The sequence below is a fragment of the Dunckerocampus dactyliophorus genome, chromosome 1 (assembly GCF_027744805.1).
Source record: "Dunckerocampus dactyliophorus isolate RoL2022-P2 chromosome 1, RoL_Ddac_1.1, whole genome shotgun sequence".
Classification (NCBI taxonomy): domain Eukaryota; kingdom Metazoa; phylum Chordata; class Actinopteri; order Syngnathiformes; family Syngnathidae; genus Dunckerocampus; species Dunckerocampus dactyliophorus.
The window spans coordinates 17,816,368-17,835,130 of record NC_072819.1 but is presented as its reverse complement, the minus strand read 5'-3'; the positions used below and the strand labels follow the sequence as shown (position 1 = coordinate 17,835,130).

The following is an 18,763-nucleotide window of genomic DNA, read 5'->3' as shown; positions in this document are numbered from 1 at the left end:
TTAGTTCTATTTTTCAAATCCTAAAATTTTTTAAATTTTGCAAAATTCTCGTTTTTCATAGCACCAGTTACCTTTATGAAGATGCTACTATTTCCGCATTTCTCATTCGATTCACCTCATTCCAACATCAAACCATTCAACAAAGTCAGGACAATCATGCTATGAGCAACAATACGAAAAATTCAACATTTTTGCAAAATTTTAAATTTGTCCTAATGCTGCTTTGTTTCAGTGGGCTTCTTCTTCCAATAGACCGATTAAATTTCTCAACTGAATCAAGTCATTCCAAAATCAAACTGTTCAACATGTTCAAGACATTCAGGCTTTCGATATCTATACTGAACAAAATTCATACTTTTCACCAAAACTCCCACATTTTCCCTCAGGAATGATCTAAAGACTCCTAAATACTTCCACGTTTCTCAACCCATTCAAAGCATTACAACATCAAACCAATCAAGTAATTCAGGACATTCTTGCTAAAATACGCTCATTCTATTCAACGACAATGAAAATTTTTCCCCCAAATTTCACTTTTCTGTAAAAACTAGTTACCTGCTCCTACTTCCACATTTCTCAACCGATTCACCTCATTTCGACATCAACTCATTCAGCAAAGTCAGGGTGCTTTTAGCCACAGCACAAAAATTTCAACATTTTTTCTTCCGGAATGCAAAATGCCTTTGATTTAAAGACTTCTAACTACTTCCACATTTCTCAACCGATTCAGACCATTCCAAAGGCAAACTTCTAAACTCATTCGGCACATTTAGCCGCCCCGATATATTATGTTAGTTGTTAGCATGCTAATGCTAGCATGTTAGCATTGTTAACATTAGCATAGTAGCATTTTCTACTATTTTCATGGGTACATTACATATTTATGTAACCCGCCCTGTTTCGCACCTGCCCGCACCGGGGCTCGAACGCAGCACCTTCATAATGGGCGGCGAGGGCACTGACCACGCGTTCTAAAAGCCCGGACTGTCGGCCGCGTGTTCAGATCAGCTCTTGAGGCAGAGGGAGTGAGGTATATAAACACGTAGCACTATCATGCTAGATGTTAGCATGTTAACATTAGCATGTTAGCATTAATAGCACGCAAACATTAGCATAGTAGCATTTTTAACCAATTTCATAGGTACCGGCAGACACATATATAAACACTTAGCACGATCATGCTGGGGGTTAGCATGTTAGCATTACTAGCATGCTAACATCAGCATAGTAGCATTCTTAGCCATTTTCATACGTACATATATATATAAACATTTAAGACTATGGTGCTAAGTGTTAGCATGCCAGCATTTTTTTTTTGCTATTTTCATGGGTAGACATACTGTATATAAACACTTATCTTCCAAAACTTCCCACAATTTCCCACTCTTTGCATTTATGTATTTTTCTAATTGAATGGAATTTTACTATTTTGAGTACTTTTCCCGTGTTATGTTATTATTATTAACCTGTCCTGTTCAGCAGCTTAGTCATGCAGTATGAGTGAACTGTGTGATTTTGTTGCCAGAACAGCTCTTGTTTTACAGCAGGTAAGCCTGGTATACTCCTCCTGTTCCAGTTGCATTGCAAATTTATTGTTAAAACCATGGAAGAGAACATGGTTAGAGGGACGACAGACATAGAACACAGAGACAACAGAGAGAAAAGACAGCATGAGGTCACATCGTTGACTGTGATTGGAGTCTGAGTAGGGGATATTGGCCCGAGGGTTGGGGAAGAGAAAGGACCAAGATGTAGCCACAGATGGTGAGGGCATCCACTTCATCGCCTGTTTCTGTAGTGCTGGATGGGCCATATAGTCAGCGGGTGCAGGATTAGCAGGGGTGTAGTTGTGAGAACTGATTGAAGATCCTTGAGACTGGTTATGGAGCTTATTTGGAGACCCTGTGGATGGACGGGGAGATAGAAGAGAGGGCGAGACGTACCAGCAGGTACAGCAATAACTAGTAAAAGCATCTCATATGGTTGTTTTTACCCCTACAATTACTGTCATTACTATAATAATTAAATAGCAAGGACAGAAATAATGGTCATAATATTAAGTATCAAACTAAAGCTGCTGAAAACAGACCATGCCTGCATGCTAGTGTGTGTGAGTATTGCCGTTTGGAGCCGGTCCTATCGTTCAACCTCGGGGTGCGGCGCACAGAAGGCACAGAAGACCCGCGGAAACCCAGGCAGATAGATGACTGTAAAGCACACATTTTCCATAACGTTTTAATGTAAAACAAATCATTTAACAAAGGTCCAGGAAACATTCCCTCATCTTAAAAACCACCAATGATGGTGAAGGAGGAAATGTTCTTAAGAGGAGTTGCTCTGCATCTGCTGCTCCGACCCTTCCACTTCCTGCTGTCTTTGCATCATGGACGACGTAGCCTGACCGGCTTCCTCTGTTGACTCCTGCTCTCCCTGCTCCCCACCCGTTCCCACTTCCTGGTTGTCATCTTCCCTTGCCTCACTCCTCGACCTCCTCAACTGTCTCGTAAACCGACCTCCGCTCCTTGTTCTCCCAGCTTCCTCTCCTTCCTGCTCCACATCTTCATCTGCATCATCATCCTGTCGCTTGTCATTGGTCGCTCCTGAACACTTGTGGTCTCTGTAGTAACTCTGTCTGGAGAAACCTCTGTTGCAGGCGGAGCATCGGAAGCGGTAATTGTCCGTGTGCGACTGCTGGTGCTCCAGCATGTGGGCTCTGCGACTGAACGCCTTCTGACAGAACAGACACTTGAAGGGCTTGATGCCTGAATGGAGATAACACACACACACACACACACACACACACACAAAAAACAAATTAGAGAGCAGATCTGGGGGTCATTGGGGCAAGTGGAGCCGAACCCTAAGACAGTGATTCTCAGTGGTTCTGTCTGTCATGCACATACGGCCGAGTCCAGCGTCTTGGTTGCGTTAGCTGCCGTTTGACTGATGATCACGCCGTGAGCGTCGAAAACTCACCATAGTCCGTCAAGTGTTTGTTCTTCAAATGCCGTATTAAATGAACGCTTTTTAAAGTTGTGGTTTTGTTGTGGCACGCCTGCGCAGTGTGAAGAAAAGTGGGCGGAAAACACTACCCAGGACGTTAGTTACGGCAAGACACTGCAGTGCACGCTGGGATACAGTACAAGCCACAGGCGATCAGCTTTTGTCATCGGCATTGAAAGGCATTTTAAGGCATATGCTGATCACGTGCTTTTTCACAGACATCGTCCAATACTGATCAATGGCTGATTGATCGGAGCATCCCTAATAAAAATGTGTTTTGTGTTTTTTGTGTTTTTTTTTAAAGTCAACCGCTGATGACATCGTAGCCAGCCCACATAAGTTCTGGTCCGGTTGCCAGGATGCTACCAAGGAAGGATGTTTTCTAAAAAAAAAAAAAAAAATTATATATACACTGCTCAAAAAAATTAAAGGAACACTTCGAAAACACATCAGATCTAAACTGGGGGAAAATGATCTTGAATATCTTTCCTGATAATAAGTGGGTGATGTATTAGTAACAAAATGATGCCACATAATTTGATAGAAATGAAAATGATCACCCTATAGGGGGGGGAAATCAAAGACACCCCAAAAATGAACGTGAAAAAATGATGCAGCAGACTGGTCCATTTAACTAAAATGTCATTGTAGCAACTCAAAATGATTCTCAGTAGTTTGTGTGGCCCCCACGTGCTTGTACGCATGCCTGACAACGTCGGGGCATGCTCCTAATGAGACTACGGATGGTGTCCTGGGGGATGTCCTTCCAGATCTGGACCAGGGCATCACTGCGGTACCTGGACGCATGGAGGAGATTCCAGGAGACAGGTCGTTACTCCAGGAGAGCTGGGCAGGGTCGTAGAAGGTCCTTCAATCCTCAGCAGGATCGGTATCTCCTCCTTTGTGCAAGGAGGAACAGGATGAGCACTGCCAGAGCCCTACAAAATGACCTCCAGCAGGCCACTGGTGTGAATGTTTCTGACCAAACAATCAGAAACAGGCTCCATGAGGGTGGCCTGAGGGCCCGACGTCCTGTAGTGGGCCCTGTGCTCACTGCCCAGCACCGTAGAGCTCGATTGGCATTTGCCATAGACCACCAGAATTGGCAACTACACCACTGGTGCCCTGTGCTCTTCCCTGATGAGAGCAAGTTCAACCTGAGCACATGCGACAGACGTGAAAGGGTCTGGAGATGCCGTGGAGAACGTTATGCTGCCTGCAACATCATTCAGCATGACCGGTTTGGTGGTGGGTCAGTGATGGTCTGGGGAGGCATATCCCTGGAAGGACGCACAGACCTCTACAGGTTAGATAATGGCACCAGGACTGCTATTAGGTATCGGGATGAAATCCTTGGACCCATTGTCAGAACCTACGCTGGTGCAGTGGGGCCTGGGTTCCTCCTGGTCCACGACAATGCCCGACCTCATGTGGCTCGTGTATGCAGGTAGTTCCTGGAGGATGAAGGAATTGATACCATTGACTGGCCCCCACGTTCACCTGACCTAAACCCAATAGAACACCTCTGGGACATTATGTTTAGGTCCATCCGGCGCCGCCAGGTTCCTTCTCAGACTGTCCAGGAGCTCACTGATGCCCTGGTCCAGATCTGGGAGGAGATCCCCCAGGACACCATCCGTAGTCTCATTAGGAGCATGCCCCGACGTTGTCAGGCATGCGTACAAGCACGTGGGGGCCACACAAACTACTGAGAATCATTTTGAGTTGCTACAATGACATTTTAGCAAAATGGACCAGTGTGCTTCATCATTTTTTCACGTTCATTTTTGGGGTGTCTTTGATTTCCCCCCTCTATAGGGTGATCATTTTCATTTCTATCAAATTATGTGGCATCATTTTGTTACTAATACATCACCCACTTATTATCAGGAAAGATATTCAAGATCATTTTCCCCCCAGTTTAGATCTTTAGAGTTTAGATATATATAAAGAATACAGACGCACTCACGCAGTGAATAATAACACGACAAGACGCGAGCCATATTGTACGCTAACTGGAGAACGCACGCAAACCGAGGCAAAATTGTGGCGTAAATTTTGGACAAAACACGCTAACCGAGGTCCCACTTTATGTAATATAATTTGTTACGACAAACCTGTGACTTCAACAATGCCAATTTTGTTCTTGCAGAGCAAAGTTAAGGGTAATTGATATATTATTTATAGTGTTTGTTTATATATTATATAATTTGCTTTGTGCACAAATATAAAGTCCCCATTTTGAAGGAGTACAGGAGTACAGAAAAAAAACAACATGCATCCATTTTTCTTTTTGTTGTGTACTTTATACTTGGTGAATAGATGTTATATAGGTAGATACCTAATGTGTATGAATTCACTTGATCCTTATTGTTCCTTTTTCATGTTTCATGTTTGACAGTATTTCTGGCAGCTTTCCTTGTCCTTTCTCTACCCTGTGAGGCAGCTGAATTCCTCTCCTTAGCCCCTGGCAAATCTTCCTGTCCTTTCCTCGTTGTGTGATACAGCTGTACTCTCTCATTGGCTGCTGCCATATCTCCCTGTCCTTTCTGTACTGTGTGAGGCAGCCGAGCTTCTCTGCGGTCCTGAGTTGCCAGAGAAACAGCATAGTTATTGTGATGAGCTTATACAGCTGTTTTTTTTTATTGGAGTGTCGTAAAAGTGTTTATTCAGTGCAATATTTTGTAACATTCTTACATGGCCTGGGTTTTGAAAGGTTAAGATGGGGTGCATTTTCTGACCTGAATGTGACAGAATGTGTGCCTTGAGTTTGTCTGGTCTGTTGAATTCTTTGGTGCAGCCAACGTGTGTCCTGATGAAAGAAAAGCAACATGAATGCAAAGTGTGGCTTCTCTTTAAAAGTGACTCTTCTTATCGGACATGCTTTTGCGCTCACCTAAAAGGACACTTGAACTTTTTGAAGGGCTCATGGATGAGCATGTGGCGCTTCACTTTGTCCTTCCTGTTGAAAGTGGCGTCGCATACAGAGCATTTGTACGGCTTCTCCCCTGGAAAATGGAATATATATTTGGTGGATATCTCTTATGTTGGTGACCGCTTCTTACAAATGTTCTCCTCACCTGAGTGAATGCGTGTGTGCAGTTTCAGGTAGTGTTCTGTCTTGAAGGCCTTCTTGCACACGTGACACTTGAACCTTCCGCCAATGCCATGAGTGGGGAGATGTCGGCGGAAGTATCTCTCGCACGGGAAGACCTGCAAAAGTAAATAATCGCCAAAGTAAAAAAAAGCTGTGGCTGGAAGAAACCTCCTAAAGTCATAGAAAAGATCATTAAAGCCACATAGTGGAGGAAAAGGAGGTACTGTATGTTGGAGGTGTGCTGTGTAGCATTTATTGAAGTGGATGATGCACCTGATTCATTGTGGACATGGTGTCTATTCCAGCAGAGGCCACAATTACAATTTACCTTCTGACAGTGTGGGCATGGGAAGTTGTGTGAGGCAGTCAGGAGATGTTGCTCTAAAGCTTCTTGGGTAGAATATCGGCTTTGACATTTCACACACCTGAAGACAAATGCACAAAACACTCAAGAGACCTCTGCCAAGGCTTACACCACCAATGGGAAGAACACAGACACACTCACCTGTAGACTGTGGTTTCCTTGCGTGTGCTCTGCTGCGGGCAGAAGCAGTGGGAGTACTGGTGCACTCCCAGTTCAAACAGGGAGGGGAATACCTTGCTGCAGAGGTGGCAGCGGTAGGTCAGCTGCTCCTGGTGAGTCCTGATGTGCTCCAGGAACTGATCCAGCTTCTGGAAAGTCTGGGAGCAGGACTTGAGCACACACTTGTAAACCTAAATAGAGGAAACGGCACCAACAGTCATTGAGCTTGATGTGCAAAAGATTGGCGGCTCACCTGCTCCCCCTTGTGCTGGGTCAGATGGGACTTGAGCTGGAAGTAGGTCTTGAACTTGCTGGAGCAGAATTGGCACTGGTAAGAGCTGTCAATCATGACAATCTGTTTGGTGTGAGCTAGAGGACCGTCCTCCTGGATGTGAGGCTGAGTGGGTGCAGGTTCATCGCTGACGCCTTCCACATCAGCCTCTGGCGTGATCTCCTCCACTTGCCCTGAAGCTTCTGTGTTCAAAAATGTAATTTATTTGTTGCTGATGGAGACATTAAGCGATAAACAGTAGGTCACCGCTTTTCACGGGGATTACGATCAGGAGCATTTGAGACGGTTATAAAAAGTCTATATTTGACACCCGGCTCGCTCCTCCCCCTCCAAACCCTCCTGCTAGCTTGACGTTTACTTTATCCTCCAATTTCTGCGTCAACATTTGCCATAAGAGTGACTGGGTACTTATAAGATTAGATTGAGCTCCAGGACACTCCACCGTCTCTCTTTCAATATGCCTCACACACTTATCAAACGTATTTTAACTCATTCAATACCAAAGACGTACTTATACGTTTTTATAAACCCCAACACCCCATCCCAACAACTTATTCATTAGGGGTGGGGGAAATAATTGATTCTTAGATGCATCGCGATCCGGACATTGACGATTATCAATCGATTAATAAATGTCAATAATCGATGCTGACGGAGCAAAAAAAAAAAAAAATGGAACAAAAAGACGGAAAGCGGAAGTGGCACCTGGACAGTTTATGGTGGTGTCATGGGCGCCACACACGGGCCACAAAAAAATGTGATCGGCGAAAACTCATTGCCAACACGTAGTAAAAGCCGCACATGGGAGGCGATGAGCGGCTGTGATCGGCTACACTGGTGACTGATGCGCTCACATCCAAAGCGAATTGTACGAGTCTCCCACGGTTTTAATTGGCTGTTAGATGTGGAGGGAATTTGGGGGTGTTAAAGCAGTTGAGAGGAAAAAAAGCAACCGGTGTCGATCGAGTACTCTTGCTAGTGCCGGATCTTGCTAGTATTGAAGATAAACTGAAATAAATTTCTGTTTAAATGAATGTAAACTTAACCGATATGTTTACTCTGGCACCAATGAGCTCCCATGCTGCTGCTTTATTCTTGATACCTCTGGATTCTTTTTTTTTTTTTTTTTTAACAAATGTCAAGATGCTCTGGGAAATTAATTTGTTTCACGTTTATTTTAATTGTGGATCATTCCAAACATGCTTTGTTCTAGTAGTACACAGTTAGTAAAAATAAATTATATATAGAAAAAAATGCACACACACAAACACACACACGTGCACACACATACTTCAGTTCCAAATGTGAAAATTGTAAATAGTTCATGGTGTTATATTTGTAAATAAATTGTTACTTTGATACTTTGATGATAGTTCATAAATTTGAGCTGTCACAAAAGCAAAAAATATTTGTGTCCAAGTCAAAGTTATGCTTGAAATGTATATTTGAACAAAAAGCTCATTTTCTCCCTTTTGTAGTTGGTAACTGATATTTTCCTGAATCTTACCTATGTTCTACTGCTGATTACTAAAGAACAGAAAAAGGTAGAAACAAACTTTTTTCTCTTCTATGTTTATATATCTTCCACGTTTATATAGCCATAGAACACAATATTCTGTGTGCCTTGAAAGATCAGTCAAAATCGTCTAAAAAGGCAGACTCGGAAGGGGTTGTCTTTTGAAAAATGGCTAGGATTGAATGAGTATACGTATAAAATGTATATATATACTGCACTCATGAATGATAATGAAAGATGATCAATGAACAGATAGTTTTGAGAAAATAAAATTTGTGGGGCCGTAAATGGTGAGTCTTGAATGTGCGGGGATCCACTGTAGTTGGCATGCTTTAAACAAGTCCTACCTGTCTGTGCTGAGTCGCCTTCTTGAGTCACCTGCTGTCGTAGCCCTGACTCCTCCTGTTCACACTGCTGCTTCCCTTCCTCCTCCTCATTGGTTGACACCGGCACGACCTTTACTGTGATTGGTAGCCTTGATACCGTGCTGGCCACGCCCATAGGCCACACCTTCAATAATGACAAGACACGGATGGTATCATTTTGTACAGCAGTAGTTAGCTGATATTGTTTTTGGCTTGGGTCATACACTGACAGTACAGTCGTCCCTCGCTCCATCGCGGTTCCAACATCAGTCCCTCACTCTATTACGGTTTTTCAAACATTTATTAATTGACAAATGATCGCTGTTTTGTGGTTTACTACAGCCTTAGTAAAAAACAATTCTACATATTTAAGCAAATGTTACGTATTATTGGACTAAATTAAGCATTTTCAGCATAAAAAGGTTCTAAATGAACTAGAATACAAATAACTAGTGATGTCCGATAATATCGGCCTACAGATATTATTGCCCCAATATTGGCATAAAAATTTAATACCGGTTGATATCGGTATTGGGTTTTTCCCTTTAATTAAAACCAACCATAAAACACTGCTGTAAATATAGACCTACTGGCTCCCGTACTTGCTGTCATCGAGGCATCCAGCGGCACCAATACGTGGGAATACTTCGTCACGTCCTGTGTTATTCCTCGCAGTCGTAACTGGGGTTGATTTGTTCAAACCACGGGTGTGGGTGTGCCGCAGATAGCACTGACGTTAGTCAACTCGCTTGTAGCGGTGCCGGCATGGTCTTGTTGTCTCTGTTGTCAGTCAACATTTCTACCCACGTCGCGGGTTACCAGATATGGAGATGTGATTCACAAGACAGGAATGGAGGTAGGTGGCACCAATCAGTTTACTCTCCACTCAACTCAACCAGCAACAACTCTTTAGCAATCGCTAAGTGGCTACAACAACCTCATGACCCGGGAACGGAAGTACACAAGGTGTCACTAGTAACACACACCAGACTTAATCGCCAATGACAGGCTCTTATTATATTTAAATTTATCTCACAACAGGTACAATAATAATGATAACAATAATAGTCATCATCATAATAATAACATGGGCTAATGTTGTGAAGTTACTCCAGCTAAAAATAAACTCTGAATCCCTGACGTCACTTCCTGTGCACATGCATGTCAGACATTTATTGAAAGACACACAGGTCTTATTTACATGTCTTCAATGGCTCATTTTCTCCGATTATATCTAATATATTGGGTGTTATTTCATGTCTAGAGGGCTAGAGTTTTTCTACGCTCTAACTAGGAAAATATTCAGTTTCTTAAGATTGAATCCTACCTCATGGAAATTAACTTATCGTGGTCGGGTCTCGAACCAATTAACCGCGATAAACAAGGGATTACTGTATAGAAAAGGGATGGATTGATCGAATAAGAATACAGATTAATTAGAATTGTATTGTTTTGGAGAACCTTATGTGTCTGCATGTGTTTCTTCACATTGGACTTTTGGGCAAAGGCTCGACCGCACACGATGCACTGAAATGGTTTCTCTCCTGTGTGACTGCAAACACATAAAACAAGCAGGAAGTTGAGACTTGAAGGGGGCAAAGTGGCTTTTTTTTTTTAAATTATCATCAAATTGTATTATTAGATGGGTACCTCACCTCCTAATGTGCTGCTGAAGGTCAAAGTTCTTGGAGAAGATTTTGTCGCAGAAATTGCACTTCAGCTTTGGACCTTTGGCTTTCAGCGACTCTGCTGAAGACAAATAAATTAACTTCATCCACAGTTTACATTACATACATTTTACATTGTATTATTACGCTTGTTGTAGTAGTAGTAGTAGTAGTAATAGTAGAAGAAGAAGAAGACGTAGTATTTCGTAGTAAGAAGTGTATTTATTCCAATAGTGGCCTCAGCTCACCTTCGGTGAATTAATTATCGGGTGTTGGGAGGTTGTTCCTTTGAACACATAAACACCTCCCCTCAAATAACGGCGTCAATATCCTCTCAGGCGAAAAAACAAAAACAGGTGACATAGTAGATGTAAAAATAATGTTAGTACTTTTTTTTTTTAAATACAATGAAATGGTAAACTATCAACATAAGCTGTTGTTTTTATTTGTATTTATTTTGTATTTATAATTGTTAATTATACTGTATTTATATATGTGCATATGTATGTATATATTATATTTTATAATTATAGTTTTCATTTAATTACTACTATTATATGTATATTTTCTATTTGTTTATTTTTTATTTTTATATTATTTAATTATATATTATTATAATAAAAATTATATATTTGTTATGACGGAAACTTCTTACAGACTACAGCTGATCACGATTTGAGGACATACAAAATCATTTGTTTAGGTTGTACTTTTTACCACAAATTTCACACTGATATTTATTAAAAACACACCTGTGGCTGCATCTGGGCTTTTTCTTCCATTCCGCAGCCGTTTGGGGCCAACAAGTTTTTCGAATTCGCTCAGCTCCGTGGTGTTGGCGTTGATGCTGCACGTCTTGGTTTTGATGCCCAGCTTGCCTGGGCTGTAGACGGGAGGAGTGGTGAATGACTGGCTCTCCACACACTGGCTGGGCACCTGTCATAAAGTGTTTGTTATACACTACTGTATGTTTTATATTTTTTAGATAGTTTCTATAGGAACACAGGTAGATTTCTGGATACAGCACTTGGATTGGGCTTGATTATATCATGCAGGTGTACTAATGTTATAGCAGATGTGTCTACTACATTAGTTATCCCCTGTGAGCACACACACACACTTCACTCTGAACGCCATTATTATCAACTCACTTGCACAGAATGAAACGGATGCAGACCCAGTGTGTGGATCTCTGCATTACCACCGGCGGCCATGTGTGGCAGTGTGCTGTAGACCTGAACCACTGAGTTGCTGTGGCTGGCGGGGATGTTCGAGGAGGAGAGACTGGGCTGTCCTGCAGGTGAGGGGTGTGCCGGAGTCTGGCCTGGGGGCAGGGGGTGCGAAGATGACTGCTGCTGCTGTTGTTGATGGTGGTGGTGGTGCTGAAGATACGATATGCCAGTTGTATGCATGCTTGGGTTACTCTGCACACACATAATGAAGGAGGTGAGTCAAACGTTACATCAAGCGATGAGTATTGCGTTGTGTTACCTGTATAGGTGTCTGCATGGCGGCCATAGGCTGATCAATGGAGGTGAAGGCTGAGATGGCCGACATGAGTATCTCATCACTGACCAGCACGTTGCCTTGGACCAGAGTGTGTGTCAGAGGGGACGGGGGGACGGTGATGTAGGTGGACACCTGCATTAGAAATAGACAAACACATATTTTGCCTTTTGGTACATCATTACCTCTGCCAATGAAGCTTTTGTGTAGATCTGTGTCCAGATCATGATAAAGGTGCCGATAGAGACTATCATTAACTTCAAGGTGCTGTCTGTCATGGTTAGGTACTGTACTGGAGATGGTAGTGTTCCAACGCACTATATCACGCCCTCTTCCTACTCAGCCATGAGTACTAATTGTTGATAGCTTCTCTGAGACTTCATGTACGTGTACAGAGATGATCAAAATCTTAAGACCAGTTGAAAAATTGCTAGAATTTGCATTTTGCACATTTGGATCTTAATGAGGTTTTAAGTAGAGCTACAATATGCAAAAACAAGAAGGGGGAGTGAGACAAAAAACACTTTGAAAAAGTCATTTATTGAAAACAACAATTAAACTGAAATAGGCTGTTTATCAGCTGATCAAAGGTTTAAGACCATCGCTCAAAAAATAACAAAAACCTCTCCAAACCAGAACAAAAAATGTTCTCAGTAGGACTCAGTAATGCGTAGCTCCACCGTTCTTGTTAATCACTTCAAAAATGGGTTTGGGCATGCTTGATGCGAGTGTTTCCAGGAGGCTAGTGGGAACATTGCTCCAAGTGGTGAAGATGGCTTCACGAAGGGCATCAACTGTTTGCAACTGATGGCCATTTTTATAAACTTCCCTTGCCATCCATCCCCAAATGTTCTCTATGGGATTTAAATGAGGGGAACATGCAGGATGGTCCAAAAGAGTGATGTTATTTTCCCTGAAAAAGTCCTTGGTCAAGCGAGCATTGTGAACTGCAGCGTAGTCCTGTTGAAAAATCCAGCTGTTACCACACAGACGAGGGCCCTCAGTCATGAGGGATGCCCGCTGCAACATCTGCACGTAAGCATGCGCCGTTTGACGACCCTGCACCACCTGGAGCTCCAGTGTTCCACTGAATGAAAAAACACCCCAGATCCTGATGGACCCCCCTCCACTGTGCCGGGTAGAAAACATCTCAGGTGGGATCTCCTTGTCATGCCAGTAAAATTGGAAGCCATCTGGACCGTCGAGGTTACATTTTTCTCATCAGAGAATAAAACTTTTTTCCACCTTTCAATGTCCCATGTTTGATGCTCCCTGGCAAAGTCTAAACGGGCAGTTTTGTGGCGTTGAAAGAGACGAGGTCTTTCAATTTGTTTTTTAAACCCTCTTCCCGCAGATGCTGTCTGATGGTTATTGCACTGCAGTCGGCACCAGTAAGGGCCTTAATTTGGGTCGAAGGCCGCCCTGTGTCTTGGACAGCCAATCGGATCTTCAGACTCAGCACAGGTGTGATTTTTTTGGGTCTACCACTTGACTTTTTTGTTCCATAATGCTCAGGATCTTTCAAAAAATGTAGAATGACTGTCTTACTGCACCCAACCTCAGCAGCAATGGCACGCTGCGAGAGGCCTTGCTTATGCAGCTCAACAATCAGACCACGTTCAAAAAGAGAAAGCTTCTTAGCTTTAGCCATCAGGATGCATGACAGTGTGAATGCCTGACAGAAAATGAAACTTTTGAGCAGATTTTGGCTTTTATAGCCTGTGGTCTTAAACTTTTGATCAGGTGATAAACAACCTATTTTTTTTTGTTTAAATTACAAATGTTACAGATGTTCTTTGTCCCACTCCCCTTTCTTGTTTTTGCATATTGTAGCTCTACTTAAAACCTCATTAAGATCCAAATGTGCAAAATGCAAATTCTAGCAATTTTTCAACTGGTCTTAAGATTTTGATCAGGAGTGTATGTGCATGAGCCATGAGTGTGTTAGTGACAACCATTAACGCTACTCCCCCTTTTCGGGCTGAACGACGAATCTCATTAAGTTTAAGTCAGAATTGTGAAGAATATAGACATTTTTTTGTACAATCCTTTGTTGAGTTCTTATATTTTTTAAGTGAAAAATGTGTCATTTAGAGCACCTTTAATTTGCTAGCAATCCCAACAGAGCGGGATTAAAGGTGTAGAATTAAGACAACAAACTTCTGCTTGTTGGATAAATTGCGTTTGTAATATTACAAGGGAAAAAAAATATAATTTTACAAGAAAGTCAGAATTTCCTAAATTTTCTTAATGGGATAAAATCACAATTTTATAAAACTGAAGTAGTGTTTCGTTACTCTCTTTGAAAAGAGTATATTTGAAAAGAGTTGTGTAATATTTACTGTAATAAATGTAATGTGATAGAACCCAATAGAATCATGTTAGAAATGTTTTAACTTTATCAATTTAAAGTTGTATTTACATGAAAAGGTCAGAATTTTATGAAAATGAAGTGAAATGATTAGAAAACTTACGTCATTTTTAAAAGAATAGTCGTAACATTACAACAAAAACTCAGAATTTTACAAAAATGTTGTAATTTTATGAGAAACAAGTAATATTACATCAATTGTTAAATATATAAAATTTGTAAAAAAAAAACAACAAAAAAACAAATAAAGTCATACTGAGAAAAAGTCATAATTGTACTTTCTGTTTCTGAAAAAGAATCACACACACGAACACACACACACACACACACATCGGAATCATCTGTTTTTGTTTTTTAAACAAACAGTTACTGCTGGTCTAAGACTGTTATGTTTAGTTTTGTGTGTGACGACTTATTGGAATTACTGTTTTATTCTCTTGGCATTAAAACTTTTTACTTTTTGTCCGCATGACCTGATACATTTTCAGCATGGCTCTTCTCACCTGCCTGTTGGCACTGGCTGGCGACCCTGAGGTGATGGAGGGGACGGGTGTGTAGGCGTTGGTGGAGGCCAAGGACACGGTGGAGAGGGAGGGGGCGCTCGACTGGCACGGCTCCCTCTTGTGTGACATGAAGGCTGACAGGGAGTTAAACTGCTTCTTACATTTTCCGCACAAGAACACATCCTCATCGTCTGTCGGGAGAAAAAAACATGTACAATTTAGCACGGCGCAGTCATATAACACAATGCCATCTAACACAGTTGTATGTTTATACACAGTCGCCCACTAGAATAAATAAACGTTGCACCTTAAATAATAATAATTACAATATATTATGACTATGACATCTGATACGACCAGTGTCACAGTACAGACAACTTCACCACAACACACAGTGTGTCTGAGCCGACCTGGCATCTGTAAAACTGATATTTATAATAGAATGAATTAGGGTGAATTCATTTCAGTAAGTATTTGTCGTGGGGAAAAAAATATTAAAACTATTACACAAATATCACAATAACAGAATTAAAGAAAACATGCGAATACATTCAACAAAAATATCAACGCAACACTTTTGTTTTTGCTCCCATTAAATATGAGTTGAACTCAAAGATCTAAAACTTTTTCCACATACACAATATCACCATTTCTCTCAAATATTGTTCACAAATCTGTCTAAATCTGTGATAGTGATCACTTCTCCTTTGCTGAGATAATCCATCCCACCTCACAGGTGTGCCATATCAAGATGCTGATTAGACACCAAGATTAGTGCACAGGTGTGCCTTCGACTGCCCACAATAAAAGGCCACTTGTGCAGTTTTGTTGCCCTGCCCTGAACAGTGTAAACCGGGATTCATCCATGAAGAGAACACCTCTCCAACGTGCCAGACACCATCGAATGTGAGCATTTGCCCACTCGAGTTGGTTAAGATGACGAACTGGAGTCAGGTCGAGACCCTGGTGAGGACGACAAGCATGCAGATGAGCTTCCCTGAGACGGTTTCTGACAGTTTGTGCAGAAATTCTTTGGTTATGGAAACCGATTGTTTCAGCAGCTGCCCCGAGTGGCTGGTCTCAGACGATCTTGGAGGTGAACATGCTGGATGTGGAGGTCCTGGGCTGGTGTGGTTACACATGGTCTGCGGTTGTGAGGCTGGTTGGATGTACTGCCAAATTCTCTTTGGAGACGGCTTATGGTAGAGAAATGAACTTTCAATACACGAGCAACAGCTCTGGCTGACATTCCTGCTGTCAGCATGCCAATTGCACACTCCCTCAAATCTTGCGACATCTGTGGCATTGTGCTGTGTGATAAAACTGCACATTTCAGAGTGGCCTTTTATTGTGGGCAGTCTAAGGCACACCTGTGCACTAATCTTGGTGTCTAATCAGCATCTTGATATGGCACACCTGTGAGGTGGGATGGATTATCTCAGCAAAGGAGAAGTGCTCACTATCACAGATTTAGACAGATTTGTGAACAATATTTGAGAGAAATGGTGATATTGTGTATGTGGAAAAAGTTTTAGATCTTTGAGTTCATCTCATAAAAAATGGGAGCAAAAACACAAGTGTTGCGTTTATATTTTTGTTGAGTATAAAAATATGTACTATTATATAATGCAATCATACAACTACAGGCCTCCCTCCAGATAAACGCCTTCTCCCTGTGGACACTTGAGCAGTTGAGTAAATACATGTATTACATTTTTAAATTATTATTACAACAATAGTACATAAATGCCTTACCTCTAAAGAAAATATAGTAAATGTGCCAACTTGTGACGGCAACCAGGGAAAATAAAAACCTTTTGGGAGGAGGTTAGCTCACTGTTCAAAGTGAAAATTATTCTCAGACACTTTCCAATGAACCCGGTACTGTTATTGTTGGTCAAGCTAAAATCTATTTATATAGTACATTTTCATCAGTTCAACTGCTCTAAGTGCTTTAGAGCAGCCAATAAAACAAAAAACTACACAAAACATACCCAACAATAAAAAAGTACAATTGAAAACACAGTAACAACCATACATTAAAAAAATCTAATAAAACAGTCAAAACAATGCCAAGGTCAACATGTGTTAAAAGCCAGTCCATAAGAAAAGCTGTTGGGTATCTGGGGCCCAAAAAAATGCAACTTCTCTCAAGGGGAAATAACATTTGTAGACCTCAGCTTGCTTCCTGCAAAAAAATGTATTGCACTGTGGTAGAAAAAGACCCGAAGACTTCATATAGCACAGTGGTTAAGACAGACGTTAGCAAGCCTCCCGCTTGAAAGAATAACGTATATGCTGAAAAAGGAATATGGACACCATTTATTGCATATGTCAAGACTGTGAATATGAAACCTGAAGATGAAGATGATTAACGACCGTGTAGTTCCACGCAAAAGAGCTAATTATTTTTGCTCTGATCTGTCGAGATTTTCTTACCTTCATTTTTTTTATATATAAAAATGTGTAGTGGAAGAGAAGCTTTTGTTTTGATGTTCCTGCTGTTGTTTCTAAAACTTCAATAAAAAAGATTATTGAAAAGAAAAATATGCCTGATGACTGTATAAGAAAATAGTACACCTGGCATCCCAAAAAGAACGAGGGATTGGGTAAAAATAAAAATGTCATGGAGGTCGTAATACAAAATTGTATACACTGAATACTATATTTGTTATTATACTTTTTTAAAATTTACATATTTACATTATATTTCAAAACATATTGCGTAAATTACGTGCCCTTGTTTATTTGTGGAAGTAAATTTATAAAAAATATCTAAAAATTATTCTTATAAAATGCAATAATACAAATGAAGGCCTCCCTCTTAATCAACATTATACCCCTATTGAAAAATATAGTACATGCCTCCTGACCACTATATGAGAAAAACTGCAGACTTGCCATCTGTAAATATGATGTTTACAGGACCCAAAAAGGATTGGGGACTGGGGAAAACAATTCTGACAAATAACAAATATATTAGCTTTAATTGTAAATAACGGCATCCTCCTAATAAATACCTTACCACTATAGCACTCGGTACTCTCTGCAATTGAGTAAGTCCTCCACAACCAAAACCACTAAATGGAGAAACACTATACAGTAGTTGTTCAATCAAATGTAGAGTAATCATTCACATACCCATAGACTGGATCGTCGTCGTCCCAGAGACATTTTGGTTGTTGGGGTCAGGAACACCTCCTTGACCATCGAGCAAGGACTGGACAGCCAACACTGTCTGATTATCCATGCCTGGGAAAGAACAACACATTCACAATGTATTGTCAAAAGGATGTTTGACTGGCTACTACATAATTAAAATATAACAGTTATGAATGGAAATCTGTTTTACCAACAGGTATGTTATTTATTTATGTCAAACTACACAAGAACTAGCTCGTTTGTTTGCCAGTGATACACTCAATTTTACGTGCTGATATGCTTGCTGTGACATACACACGTCTAATAACAGGTATAAAGCATTATAAATTCGTCCCGACACGCCCTTAATATCTTAAAATGCACGTCAGAGCTGTTTCGGTGGTAGTTACATGTTTATTAAGACATTATCCTTACCTTCCAGCACCTCAAATATAGCCTGCGCCATCTTGCAGTTCTTCTGCTTGGCGATCGGTATTCGACTGGGAGAGTCTGCTGGTGCTACCTCCTGCTGCAGCTGTCCAACTGTCAATACAGAAAAGTAAAATAATCTGTCTAAAAATTTACTTTATAGTTCGGAATAGACCAATAAGTTAATGCAAGTAATGGATGTAACAAATGAAATACTCCTAATTAGTACAAACAATTATTTTTCTGCGTAAAAGCGAAATATTAAAATACAGGCGTAGTTTCAGTTTAAGCCACATATTTATGAAACCCAACGTTGACATCAATTATTCTTGTCAAAAAATAACAATAAA

General features: G+C 41.0%; 1 protein-coding gene across 3 annotated transcripts; it reads right to left on the bottom strand.

Moving 5' to 3' along the window:
- Nucleotides 1–1,866: 1,866 nt before the first annotated feature.
- Nucleotides 1,867–18,474, bottom strand: znf341 (zinc finger protein 341). 3 transcript variants are annotated; one of them, XM_054797209.1, is made up of 16 exons: nucleotides 18,420–18,473; nucleotides 17,985–18,095; nucleotides 14,844–15,034; nucleotides 11,955–12,104; nucleotides 11,615–11,887; nucleotides 11,216–11,399; nucleotides 10,452–10,545; nucleotides 10,258–10,348; nucleotides 8,779–8,941; nucleotides 6,877–7,097; nucleotides 6,606–6,814; nucleotides 6,429–6,525; nucleotides 6,084–6,216; nucleotides 5,900–6,011; nucleotides 5,745–5,815; nucleotides 1,867–2,762 (listed from the first exon to the last, which is right to left on the bottom strand). In XM_054797209.1, the coding sequence occupies exons 1-16, from the start codon at nucleotides 18,448–18,450 to the stop codon at nucleotides 2,323–2,325; spliced, it is 2,571 nt and encodes an 856-aa protein (XP_054653184.1). In that variant the 5' UTR covers nucleotides 18,451–18,473; the 3' UTR covers nucleotides 1,867–2,322. The 3 variants fall into 3 exon arrangements, with proteins under 3 accessions (XP_054653184.1, XP_054653202.1, XP_054653192.1); XM_054797227.1 differs by having other exon boundaries at nucleotides 1,868–2,762; nucleotides 10,452–10,542; nucleotides 18,420–18,474; XM_054797217.1 differs by lacking the exon at nucleotides 1,867–2,762 and adding an exon at nucleotides 4,895–5,588.
- Between the last annotated feature and the right edge of the window lie 289 nt (nucleotides 18,475–18,763).